At 43.3% G+C, this 14407-nt stretch overlaps 1 protein-coding gene across 1 annotated transcript in view; it reads right to left on the reverse strand.

Annotated features, from left to right (window-relative positions):
* Positions 1–14407, reverse strand: part of ADAM12 (ADAM metallopeptidase domain 12) — a 375641-nt gene that overhangs the window by 308869 nt on the left and 52365 nt on the right. Inside the window, exon 2 of the mRNA XM_015456854.4 lies at positions 13050–13147. Coding sequence (XP_015312340.3) covers positions 13050–13147 — 98 coding nt within the window. The remainder of the gene's footprint in view (positions 1–13049; positions 13148–14407) is intronic.

The raw sequence follows: 14407 nt of genomic DNA on the forward strand, positions 1-14407 counted from the left end.
CCTTAGTACCTTTGCTGAGTAAAAAGTGCATATGACAATTGTTATGCCCCCAAATGAAACCTTTTTGTGTGCCAACTTTAGAAAAAGGTCAATTTAATTTCAAGTAATTAGCAGAAAGGCAGCCTTGAGGCATGGATCAATGCAAGGAATGTGAAATGCCAGAGCTAGGTCAAATACTGAAGAGTTGGGAATTAATTTTTTTAAAGAAACTTTTTTTTTTCCCCAGGGAAAAGAGCCTAATGATTAGGTTTGATTCTCAGTAACTGATTTAACGTACTGAACGTAGCTATTTTATTTATGTCTATAGGTACATCCATAAAGAGCCAAATTCCTGGCATATTTTCTTTTATACCATTTTATTTTATTTTATTATTTTTCAAGATGGAGTTTTGCTCTGTCACCTATACTGGAGTGCAGAGGCATGATGTTGGGTCACAGCAACCTCCACCTCCCGAGTTCAAGCAATTCTCCTGCCTCAGCCTCCCAATTTTATTCCATTTTAAATTAATTATGTGAAAAGGTAGGGTGTGTCTCAGCCATGATCTAGCATTTGAGATCTGTTTCTTTATAATCTACCCACAGCAAACATACACATGTATTTCCCACACTCTGTCAGCTGAGAGGGCCTAGAAGCAATGACTGCCCAGTAGCAGTGAGCCTATCTAGTACCTAGTCTCTAATACCATTCTCCAAGGAATCAGGGCTTGTGGAGAAATGGCTGACTTTAGGACAGGAACAGGAAATATACCAGGTGAACCCAGTGCAGATTGCAGTGCCAGAAAAGAAGGAAGTGCTAGAACACACACACACACACACACACACACACAACTCTCACAGTTACACCATCTCTCTCACACACACTCTCACACGTTCTTACACATTCACATACACTTTCACACACTCAAACTCACACACTAACATACACCCACACACTCACATATACTTTCACACACAAACTCACATACATTCACACTCACTCACATACACCCACACACTCCCAGAGTCACTCTGTCATACACAAATACACACACATTCTAACACACAGACACACTTTCACATACATTCAAACTCATGCAGTGACATTCACACTCACACATTCTCAGTGTCACACTCTGTCACACACTCATTCTAACACACTTTCACACACATTCAAACTAACATTCACACTCACACACTCATACACCCACACTCTCTCACACACCTTCACACATGCACACATGGGTGTATGTCAAAGAGACACAGGAACCAATGAAAAGAACTCTCAATGGCCAAAGTAGGAACAATTTGAGCAATAAAATAAATAAGAGTATTGGATTACATTCTAAAGTATAAAATAAATATCTGTATTAGTCTATTCTCATGTTGCTAATAAAGATGACCCAATACTGGGTAATTTTTAAAGGAAAGAGATTTAATGGACTCACAGTTCATACGGCTGGGGAGGCTTCACAATCATGGCAGAAGGCGAAAGGGAAGCAAGACACATCTTACATGGTGGCAGGCAAGAAAGCATGTTCAGGGGAACTCCCCTTTAAAAAACCATCAGATCTCATGAGACTTATTCACTATCATGAGAACAGCATGGGAAAGACCCGCCTCTGTAATTAAATTACTTCCCACCAGGTCCCTCCCACAACATGTGGGGGATTGTGGGAATTACAATTCAAAATGAGATTTGGGTGGGGACACCGCCAAACCATATCAATAACCATGAGACCACATTAATGTCGTTAAATGATTAAAAACATAAATAGGGAGCACAGACAAATCTCACATGCATGAGAATTCCAAATAATGGATGCAGCTACCTCCCCCTCCAGGGGTGCAGCGTAACTACCCACTCCTCAAGTGTGGGATGTGCACAGTGACCTCCCTCCAGGCAACAGAGCATGGGAAGGGGAAAAAGGAGCTTTACAAGTGGAGAAACCTAACAAACACAACCTCAGCCAGGTGCTGAAGCATCCACAGATAAGACATATGGACAGTATGTCCCCTTGACATGGTGTAACAAGACAGGGAATTTGCCTTTGTGATCTGCTGCCCACAACAGACAAGTCCAGTCCCATCATGAGAAAAACGCTGGAAAATCCCAGCTGAGGGAAAGTCTATGCCACTCCTGCTCACTACTCCTCAAAACCATCTAGGTCATCAAGAACAAGGAAGGCCCAAGAAACAGCCACAACCAAGAGGAGCCTTCAGAGACACGACACTGAACATGATGTGGGGTCCTAGATGAACCGTCAGAAAAAGAACACAGAGTCAAAGCTAAGAAAATCGGAATAAGGTACGGACATTAGCACATAATAGTCCATTGATATGGGCTTGTTAATTGTGACAAATATAATAACAGGGGAGACTTGGTGTGAGGTACATGAGAACCACACTATCTTTGCAATTTTTTTTTATAAATTAAAAATTGTTCTTATATAAAAAGCTTATTTTTAAAGATCTAGCAAGAGTAATCTTGGGAGGATGGAAGGGTGGGAATCAACTTTTATTCTTCCTTGCCCCAAATCTCCAGTGGGCAGATTTGTCTAAACACATGCAGTCTTGGGAGACACGTGTTTCCTTTTGACCTTTTACGTGTGGTGCCCACCATGCATTCTCAATGGGGATGAGCAAAATTGGTACCAGGAAGGTGATGAAAATTCTTAGATGTTACAAAGGTTGTTACCCTCCAAAGCTTAGCTTAGCATAACCCAATAAAATCTTAGTCCTTAGTGTTTGAGTTCTCTTGTTAGGGAGAAATTAAATTTAAATTCATTTAATTTTTCTCTTTAGGAGGTAGTAATAAAAAATGCTGTGAAAGCACCAGTGTACACCACGAACAATGCATGTCTTCCTCACATTCTCAGGGACACATGCAAGACACAAGAGCATGAAGAGTGTGTTAAATACATCCAAAAGGAAATTCTTCCCACAGGGGCTCTCTATGCAGCTATATGTTACATTCTACAAGGGTGCTGTAGTCAAGTGTTTATATGATTTTATATATGTGGTTGCAGGCACTATCAGGATAGGTACAAAAATGTTTCTCACTTTTTAAGAAAGAATAGGAGGATTTTTAAAAAATCTGAACTTTACATTTTGGTTGAACAAAAACATCTTCATTGCCATCACAACTACTTATTGAGTAATTATTAAGGAACAGTCCTCACTGATTATATGTTGCAACTTCAGAGAAATTCCACAGTAAACACATAGAAGAAGGCTTCCTCAGGTTTCCTGTGACATGAAATTATAAAATGCAACATTAATACACATTAAATCTCTCGGGAAGATAGGCTCTTCAGTTTAAAGTAAGATTTTAGAATCCTAATCCCTTCTGGAAGTTATATGTTCTTCCAAATGACCTCAATACCCAGAATGTTCTCTCTCTTATTAAAAAAATTTCAGGCTTAAAAAGAAAAAAATATTAATTGTCACAAATGAACTACACAGAGGTAATTGTGAGAAATGGGGAACCAAGGTATGCGGTATATAAAAATTCTCTGTAGTGTCCTTGCAATTTTTCAATAAATCCAAAACTGTTTTAAAATAAGTTGTTTATTTTTTTAAATCCCACATGTCTGACTAAGTACTTATTTAAATCTCTTACAGTCTGTGAGCTTCTCAAGGGCAGGATTGGGTCCCATTCATCCTTGTTTCCTGGGAACTTGACCTCGGGTCTCAGAGACAGCATTTATACGTCCTTGGGCAAATGTACAACTGAAAACAGAATTCATCAAACTCCTTCTCTCCTAATATCAAGCAAATATAAGCCCTACGTGTTGGTCAAACAAAAAGCATTACTCAGGATTATAAAAATATATTTTACAATTTCTGTCTAAAGAAGGTAAATCATGGTATCTCCTGCATTATCCAAATTTGTTATTTTAAAATATGATTTTTTTTCAAAAGGACCCAGTTTAATGATGATGACAGAAGCTTGTAGGGGAAGGAAAAGGTACAGAATCTAAGACAACTCGATTCAATAAAAACAATTTAAAAGTATGATATTAAGGCCTTGCTAAGAGGTCATAAGAAAAAAGCAGGTGGGTGGTGAGTGTTGTTGGAAACGCAGAGCCCCTCCTTGGTTGAAGGAGAGCTCCCTAGGCCAGGCACACAGTTGAAACAAGTACAATACCTTGGCCTGCTTTCTCCTCTTTGTGTGTTGGCCAAAAAGGAGGAGTGAACAGGAAAGACCCTGGCAGGGAGCTGGGATGCAACAATCACATCTTGTTGAAGAAAGCCAGATCTCCCTCGGAGGCAAGATGGGCAGGGAGGGAGCTCTGGCAAGTGCTCACCACGTCTGCCCCCCTGAACCGTGACCTCAGCTGTCTGGAGTCAAGATTTATGAAGCAGTCCTGATATGATGCCCAGGGGAAAGAAAGTTAAAGATTTTTCTGAAAGGTAGCAGAGCACTATGCAAAGAATACTGGATTTCAAATCTGACAGGCCTTGGCCCAGATGCTAGTCTTCTCGCTTAACGGTCTGCCTCGGGGTGGGCTGGGGGAGTGGGGAGCTTCAGCAGCCTCATCTGCAAGTGTGCACAACAGCATCCACCTTGCAGGGCTGCTGGGGGCATCCAGTGAGCTGATATCTACGGAACATGTAGCCCAGAGGTTGTAAACTGTGGCCCTTGGGCAAAGCCAATGCACTGCCTGTTTTGGTTCAGTCTGCAAGCTAAGACTGGTTTCATGCTCTAAAATTGTTTAAAAAGATTTTTTCATGACACATGAAAATGATACTAAATTCAAATTTCAACGTCCAGTAAGTTTTATTGGAACACACCCATGCTCATTCATTTACGTATTATGTACGGCTGCTTTTACACAACAACCCAGTTGAGTCGCTGCAGCAAGTACCATTATGACCTGTGCTGCTGAACATATTTACTGTTCAGCTTTTCCCAGAAAAATCTGCAGAACCCCAGTCTGGCTCCATCCAAGGCCAAGAGGGGGATCCCAGTAACTGCCAGCTTCCTTTCCTTCCTCATCTTTTCTCACTGTGCAGTGGTTCTCAACGAATGGCAATTTTGTACCCTAGGGGCCACGTGGCAATGCCTGGAGACACCTGTGAGTGGAAGAAGGTGGCATTGGCATCAGTCGGGTAGAGGCAGGGATGCTGCTACACATCCAGGAACTCCCAGGCCAGTGCTTTCCCCCACACACAGCAAAGGCTTATCCAGCCCTGGGGTAGTGATAGGAGGACCCAGTGAGGGACAGGAGAGAGGCTGGCATTTGCTGAGTAGCCAGCATGTGTAGGGCGTAACATCAGGTCACAAGGTCACCATCACCATCTCCTTTACAGCTAAGGAAACAAAGGCTGAGCAAGGGCTAACGACAGGCCCAATGCCACACAGCAAGGCAGAGGGAGTCCAAATCCATTTCTGCAGGCCCCAACATCCACTGTTCTTCTCCTACCACGGATGGCAATGATTCTTGAAACAGGTGAGCTCCCAGCCAAGATACAAGGGTGCCAGCTTTTACTTCTCCAAATCCTCTCCCCATAATGGTGGGTTATATGAGGCCTGGTGCAGGAGTTGGGGCCTCCAGCAGCCTCCCGTGTGGCAGATACAGCTTCATGAGGATTGTCAGGCCAAGGGTGGGGTTGGGGTTCCCACAGAAGGTAAGAAGCTGGATGGGATAGGCCATACCCAGGAACCCAGAGAGTCTGGAAACAGTGTTCCAACCATGAGCCACTATGCACGTCCCATGAGGAGATCTACTCCACAGTAGGTATTTTAGTCATTCCATTCTTAAGAGGAAACACCATCGGCTGGCTTGGAAGCTAATGTAAAATAGATGCTTCCTAAGTCCGGAACGCTAACTATTGAGCCTGCTCAGCCAAGCTGGAGGTGCTATCGTCTAGCCTGAGCAACTCCTGCAATTACCCGAATAATCCCTTAGATAAAGAGGAAAATCATTCTCTGTAGGTCTGGCTATGTCAACCCACTCATGTAGAGTAACAGCCCTGCTCCTGGCACAGAGCCACACTGGGGGAGGTTTCCAGGTAAGACACCACAGAGCACTAAAGTGAAGAAGGTAGCATTCTATCAGCTAGACGCAGCCTCCAGATGATTTTAAAGGACCCAGAGTCGCCAAAAGGAGATAGGAAACATCTAAAAAGTTGTGGTAGTCAGAGTGGTTTGCAAACTCTTCACAGAAATGGGCAAGGCTCAGGATCCAGGCACAGATAAAGTTTCAGAGTCAGTCGACAAGCATCCTGCAATCACTCCACTCTGTGCCAAGTACTGCACCGAGGTGGAAGGGCACAGAGCTGTGGCTGCTGCCCTGAGGGAGGGCACAGGCTGGTTGGCAGACGCACAGATAAAAACCAATAATGATGGTACTGTGTGATCATGCCAGAGAGCTGAGTCCCAAGTCATGCACGGTTGGGGTCGAAGGCCAATATAGAAGGTAGAGGTAGTACCTGAGGCACAGTCAAAATTAATCTTCGAAAGCCTCACAGCTTTCATGCTTTTATATAGGTTCAGCATTTCTTCTCCACAGAGCACTGGGGCGTTGTTTATTGGGTTGAGCACAGTTGAGGTGGCTTATTTTAGGGGTTGTGCTATTTCATGATATCCAACAGAAAGAACTAGAACTGCTCTTAGGAAGTAAGAAGCTTGCCTCATGAGAGGCAGAAGGAACCAAGAAAACAGCAGATGCCCACATGCTCCTTGGGGATCCAAGGGGATGTGATCACCTATGTCACTTAAGTTGCATCTTGCAGCATCTGTTTCTGCCATGTGCAAGGCTGAATTTGCATGAATTAAATGTGTGCATGATGTGATTGCATATCACAGAGATGTGTACAACTTATAAAGACAAAGGTATGGGAAGGAAGAATTTGGCCAGGAGGCCAGGGGTGCAGGACGGGTTTCACAAGATAAGGTGCCATTTAAGAATGAGTGCTTAAGTGGTGCTTCAAGAATGAGTAGGACTGAGGGAGTCAGGGGGACATGGGGATAGAACATAGTGCAAGCATGGTGGTAAAGAACATGGCCTATTTCGGCAACTAGCTGCCCTGACAAGCTTCATGGCTAAGATGTAGGAGTGGGGACTCTAGAGTCCAGATGGCCCAGGCTACCCAGTCCCATGGGCATCATGCTAAGAAGCCTGGCTTTGAATTCAGGTGTCATCTGGGACTTCCAAAGGACTGGAAAGCAGGAAGGGAACAGGCTCTATCTGTGCCTTAGACAGAGCACCCCGCCTCCTTTTATAGAATGCAGGAAGACTAATGCAGGCAGGGGTAGAGAGCAGACAGAAAAAGCTCATGTCAGGATACTGGGCCAGGAGAGTTAAGAAGTGTTTCAAACCTTACTATTTCAGGGGAGAAGGAAGATGACAACCCTATCTTCTAGGGACAATTAAGTGGGAGGCAGAGTCTACCGTGGGGGACAATACATTTGCATAATTGGGAACTTTCAGCTGGGGGTACCTATAATTGATTGGAAGCAGAGGATTAGATCTCAGGGGTCAAAGCAGAATGAGAGGTGTGGATTTTAAGTCAACACATGCTAGATGACAAAAGCCGAAGTTATTGTTCGTAACACCTGACACAGCGTTTCACACAATGGGAACTCCACATGTGGTGGCTCTCACTGCCACTGCCACTCATGCGAGCCCCCAGGTACAAGTAGGCCATGAGGTCACAGTTGAAAGGGACATCACCAGCGGGACCCTTCTTCAGAAGTGGGGCCACAAAGAAACTCAGAGGAGACCAAGAGTGAGGGACAGAGCCAGGAAAATGAATGAAAAGCAAGAACAAAAACATACGAGAAGAAACAAGAGAATGGGGTCTCAGGAGCCCAAAGAAGAGAGGATTTCAGAGGAGGAGAGGGAATGGGTGTCAAGATACGTAAGACAGAGAGTGAAAGGTGTGTGCTGGCTTTGGAAACTAGGAAGCCATCTCTGACCTTGGCAAAGGCCGTTCCAATGACATGTTGGGAATGGGAGCTGCTACCGTGGGTTGGGAGGGAACTGCAGGGCGGTAAACCAGTGAATGCGGACCACCTTTCTGGGAAGTCTGGTTGTGAAGGAAAGAATGGGGATGGCTGTTGGAGGGGAGAGCAGGGCTCCGTTTTCTCAGCTGTAAAAAAAAGGCACATGGAAATGTATAGAGTAGAATGTGCCTCTGTCATTTTAATTAGTTGCTATTTGATATTTGAGAACTGCCATATGCTAAGGGAAGCTTTAGTTTCATGTTCTAATGGGTTTGCCTTCTATTTTCCATTTCGCATACTCTTTCTATAACTTCATTCTCACTCAAGAAAGCTGGAAATTGGACATTTCCTGGAGTATTCAAAGGCTGAGCTCAAGTGAGGTCATCTCACGATCAATCACATTTTGACACGTCTTCGCTGGTTCCGCGGTTAATTTCTTCAAGACATGAAATTGGAGTTTGGTTCCTAAAGACACTTTAAACTTTTAGCGTCACCTTACATGTCTGTAGTAGTGTTAAGTTTCTAGTGTATTTTACAGCCACTGTTTCATCTCATTCTCACAATGACCCTTAGAGGGAGGGAATGCAGATAAGCCTATCCCTACATTATAGACAACAACCAACGAACAAAAGTGCAAGCTCTCCAACACACACGAGGTGGCATCCTTTCCTGTCCCTCTACTCCTTCCACTAAATTCTCAGTGGCAGTGATGGCTCGATTCCTGATTTGGAAAGGACATTCTAACATCCCATTCAGAGAGAAAGAGAGGGAAAACTTGACAGTAATTTTACCTAAATCAGCTCAATCGACTTGACTAGCACTCTGGCATTGGATGCAACATTAATTTCCCCAAGTGGATCTAAGCCTTGGGTGCTCACTAAAATCACCGGGGAGTATTTAAAAAAAAAAAAAAAAAAAAAGAAGAAAGAAAGAAATCTGCGTGGGCCCGCCCCAAACCATTTAAGCCATCTCAACGACTGGAGGTTGAACACTGTTACTTGTAAAAGTTTCTGGGTGATTCTAAAATGCAGCTAGGCTGAGAACCAGTATACATAGTAAGTCAATGACGTGGTGAACACCAAATTAGACAGGGGGTCCTTTCTCTCTGGGGGTGTATATGATGGAAGCTCCTGCCACCTACATAGCCAGGGCCAAAACACAGGGGTTGTCCTTAACACCTTGAATCCACTGGCGAGTCCAACAAACTTTCCCTTCAAAATACGTCTCCAGTCCAATCGCTTCTCGTGCTCTCCATGGTCAGTGTGGACGCCTCCCTCTCCTTCCTGGACAGTTGCACTGGATTCCCCATGGCTCTCCTCGTTTCCATTCAGGGCCCTACGCTGTAGTCTGTGCACAGCTGTCACAGATCATTGTTAAAACACACTTGCACGCCCTGCCCCAAGCCCCCAGGAACCTTCCCATAGCTGTTCTACCTTCTCAGGGCCCTGCTCATCTCTCTCCGTGCTCCCTCTTTGGCTCCCTCTGTCGCTGTTTCCTTGGCCTGGATGCTCTTCCCCAGAACTCCACATGGCAGGCTCACCCTTCATGTCATTTAGGTCACCCTCAGATGTCACCTCCACAGAGAGGCCTTTCCTGACCACCCTCGGGGCAGGGACGCAGCTCCAGCACCGGGTGCACGGCAGGCACATAATCCAGATTTGGGCATGAGTGACTGAACCCCCAGGAACTTGTTACCGCTTTTTAGCCCAAAGTGCTTTGGGACAAAGCACAGCGGGGCAGGTGACCAGGCTGCCTGAGGTCACAGGGGTGGCCCCATGCTATGGCACCATGGGATGAAGAAGAATGCACATGAGGAGAGAGCGGAGGGACAGTCAGAGCCCCCGGCCATGGGGTGGGGCCGTGGTGAGTGCCTCTGGGTCATAGAGTAATGTGCTTTTCATGCCAAGCCTAGAGTTTGTCTTCACACTCTAGGATGTGGATGCGAGGAATACCTCAGAGGTTTTCAAGGAAAATCATGATGAGTTAGATCTTCATTTTAGGAAAACAATTGTGGAAATCTGTCTGGAAGAAAGCCAGAAAGGATGTGACTTGGAATTTGAGGCCCCCTGTCTTTAGGTTCCCATGGCATTCCCAGCCAGAAATTGCGGGCTAAACTTCCAGTTCTGGCTTACTGGACGTGTCACGGCCATCTGATAAAATGTTTAAGAGCTAGAGATTTCTGGCAGGGCACAGTGCTTCACGCCTATAATCCCAGCACTTTGGGAGATTGAGACAGGAGGATGCTTGAGCCCAGGAGTTTGAGACCAGCTTAGGTGACAAAAGAGGCCTGTCCTCTACCCCCTGATTCCCTCATCTCTACCAAAATAAATAAATAAATAAGAAGAAGAAATTTAAAAGCTAGGCATTTCTATATAAATAAGGAACGTGCTATACGGTTGTGAACACTGCATGTCACCTCTGGGGAAAAAGAGTCACAAAAAAATTAATGTTACGATTTGGTAAGTCATAAAAAAACAGAATATTTATCAGAGAAAGAAGGCCACAGTTCATGTCATCATCTCAGGAGGAATGTCTGTTTCCTACAGGCTACTACCTTCCACAGTGAGGTCACACGTGGGAGGAGCCCTGTGGGGAGGCTTGGCCCCTGCTGCTCCCGCATCACTCCAGGTCTGTCTTATTTTCCATGCTCTAGACACACCTGCCTCCTCCCTGCACCTCCAGCTTCTTACACACTGGCTCCTCTCATGGCTGGTTCTTTAGAACTTATTGAAACAATTACCTTTCCTTCTTAGAAAGGGTTTTCCTGGCCAACCTATCAAAATCCACCTCCTCTCCTGGCCCCTAGAATACTTTGTTGTTTTTTTCTTAACACTTATCACAATGTGAATTTATTTAATTATGTTTCCCTTACTGTAATGTAAGCTGCAGGTGGCAGAAAGTGTGCCTGCCTTCTGCATTGGCTGCATGCCCAGCACCTGGCACATAATAGGTGCTCGGTTAAAAACTGGCCAAACAGAAAGAGGCAGGGAGCGAGAAGCCAATCTAAAAGTCTATATTCTGAGGCACAGCAGGCACCGTTGTTCTGCAAAAAATATTCTTAACGTGAGTATGCTTTGCATACTGAAGATACACGGCATGATTCAGTTGAAAATGAAAATCTTGACTTACTGATAATGAGGACAGACACACACATACACACCTTTGGCCAGAATGCCTATTCCCGTGGCATGTATACACGTCCTCCCCATGGGGAACTCCTGCAAACAGGTACACACACGTAACAGACATTGACATGCACCACTTCTCACACAAGCTTTCGGGGTTACCCACCAAATATGAGTACATAGTGTAATTTTACGGCCATACACTGATGCCATAAACTATATGTTGAGATGAGCCCACTGGCGTTACAACAAAATGCTGTCTCCAACTCACCTAGGTCGTCATGCCCCTACATAATGTCACTCACCGGGAATTCTTTTAGTGCAGTGGGCACATGTCCGTCACCCACAGGGCTCTCATTCTGGAGGCAGAAACCCAGAAGAGTTGGGACAGCTACCTAATAATCATGGTTTTTCCTAGTTTTCTAAAAGACGATGCTTGTGATCCACAATTATCAGGTGGTATGCTTGGCCAGCAGCAGATGTGCCAGTTCCTCCTCCAACACACCTTGTGATGTCTCCCAGGTGGCTGGTGGGTAGGAAGGAGGAAGCTGGGGGTCACAAACCAGAGAAGACCTGAACTGGTCCACCCCAGGGGCAGGCCCATAGCCCTCAGGAGCTTGTCCCTCTGATCCCCTCCAGGAAGGTTGCCAGACACAAGACAGGACACATCCAGTTAAATTTGCATTTCAGATAAGCAACACATAGGTTAAAAATGAAAGTATGTCCCAAATATTGCATGAGACATATTTACACTAAAATTAAATACATTGTTTATTTGAAATCCAAATTTAATCAGGCATTCTGTACTTCTAACTTGCTAAATCTGGCAACTCTACCCCCAAGGAAAGTCTATATAATGGCTCCCATAATCCAAGAACCTTTAGATTATTCCATGTTTTTCTATTATTCATGTCTCTAAATATTTTAAATCAACTTTTTAAATAATGAAAGCCCACTCCTCTTTTACTGTATCTATTACGTTGTTTTTAATTTTGCTGACCAATAGCATGATGGAATTTTCCTTAATATCTTAAGTTTTCCTTCCAGAAAATATCAACACCACTATACTTGACTTGTACCTTGTATATTCAATTTGCAACAATGTCCATGAAACAACAACGTTAGAAATACGTGCACATTTGGCATTTGGGTCTTTTAATCAAACCACCAATCTTTCTAAAAGCTCAGTTTCCAAGGTAAGTTCCCTAGATGGAAATCACCTTATCATTACTCACATAAAGGCGGCCCACTGCAACCATTCCAGAAAGTGACAGAGGATGTTCACAATCTCAACTGCTCTTCAAAAAATCTGCTTTCTATTATGAAAAATGATCTAAAAATAGTTCTATATAATACAAGGACCAAGCCATCTGTATGATCTCTTCAAAGAGCTCATATTTCCACAGATTTTTATCACTTTCCAACTGTTTCTACAAGCACTGAAATTTAAGGAAGTCATGTCAGTTTAGCAGATAAAATGCACCAAGATATTAAATTTAATCACTATTATTTCAATCATTTTATATTATTCTTTTACATCATAAAAGGCTCAAATCAAACATGTCAAAGTAAACAAAGTTTAGACTGCATTAAAACTCATGACAAGTGGGTTTTTAAGTTGCATAAATATATTTCTAGCAATAATCAATTCAAGGAAATCAATGTTAATTAAATAGACATAAATATAGAAAAATGCCCATCATTCATTCAGTTAAACTGAACATGGAAGTTGTGTATCTGGGATTGTAACCCCTGGTTTTTGTTCAAAAACTAATTTTCAGTAGATGCAAATAATGTTGGATCCCTCATCAGCACTGTCACATCAAAATTGGTTTGCATTTCATCTTCTTAAGAATAAAGCTTCCATTCTATAAGGACAGAGTTAGCATTAAAGTGAGTAGAGGCAACCCTTGAATGAAAGAATACCAAAGCAGCTAATGTGATTTAAAAGCTTTGGCAGTCTCAGAGCGGAGAGAAGAAGGAAAGGAACTCACCTTGGAGTCGAAGCTCTTCTCTGGGATCCAGAGGTCTCCACTCCGAACAGAGACACTGACAACTTCATCAGCTCCTCCTTGGTCCCATAAGCTCACCCCTGAATCAAAAGGAAAACAGTCCCATATTTCACTCTAGTCAGGAAAAGTTTGGCATCAGAAGCCTATTACATAAATGACACAGTGAAAATATTTGGAAGTTAAATAAGCCCAGGGAAACACTAGAACCCATTAAGTCATGATAAGTGTTAAAACTGCTGAATTCTCTGTCAATCTGACCATGAAAATTTTGTAACTTAAAGAAAACAAAAGTTAATTAATTTGTTCCTTCAAGACCTAAAACATGTGCTGGGGTATTATCATAGACAAGATATATAATTCAGTCCTTAGACAAGCAACAAAAATGCAAAAGTGACTTTTTTGAAATGATGAATTGATACTTGTTTAAGATCTGCTCTGTATTAAAAGTCACAAGGCTTTAGCTGTATTAAGACTAAATCCATTTATTTAAGTCCCAGCGAATCTGTTAAACATAATGCCAATTCTCCTCTCTGCACTTACGGAGTCTAATTTTATATGCTTTAGTAAGTGATTCTATAGACAAAATTAATTTTCCAGTTCAGACTGACTAGACCGGTTTATGTTTTAAAAAAAATCAAGTCATTCAATAAACTATTATACGATCTTGTTTCTTGGGGTCCTGTCTGTTGAACCAGTTAATATACCGACACAGGTTCAATTTAGCCCCATTTCCATAAACAATCCTAATGGAAAGTATAACATTTTTCTCTTCTGGAGGGTGTATCACTTTCTCAACAAATACGCTAATTTCTCTGGGCTTGCTCTCCTATGAGGTCATGTTCCTGCTATTTGGTTTGACCACAGTATATCCCTCAAGGTGAAGGATGGGACCAGATTCCCTCACATGTTATTCCCATTTCTTCAAGCAGGACTCGTAATTTTCAGACCTGAGTCATAATAGCACAGTTTTAAGTTACTAAAGAGTTCACATTTATTGGGCACAAATGGTATTGAAATTTTAATCCTAGACATTTTACAGTTCCCCAAATACTTTTAAATCCACACCATTTTATCATGCTCAATGTGGAAGTCTGCAGTTATATTCAGGTTACCAAAGGATTACTACTCGCGTAGTCACTGTCTGAAACAGCCTCTGAGAAATTCTCAAGCTGGTCACAGAACATTTAAAAGTCTCAGGTGCTGAGGACCAAGGGGACAAGGAACAGGAATGAACTGAAAGTCCGAAACACAGCCAATGGGAGAGGGCTGAGCTGCGCCCCTCGGCCGCATGGGGAAGGAAGGAGGGAGGGGACTATGGGCCCAGGACGTGTCATCTTCAG

Source organism: Macaca fascicularis, chromosome 9 (genome assembly GCF_037993035.2).
Source record: "Macaca fascicularis isolate 582-1 chromosome 9, T2T-MFA8v1.1".
NCBI classification, from domain to species: domain Eukaryota; kingdom Metazoa; phylum Chordata; class Mammalia; order Primates; family Cercopithecidae; genus Macaca; species Macaca fascicularis.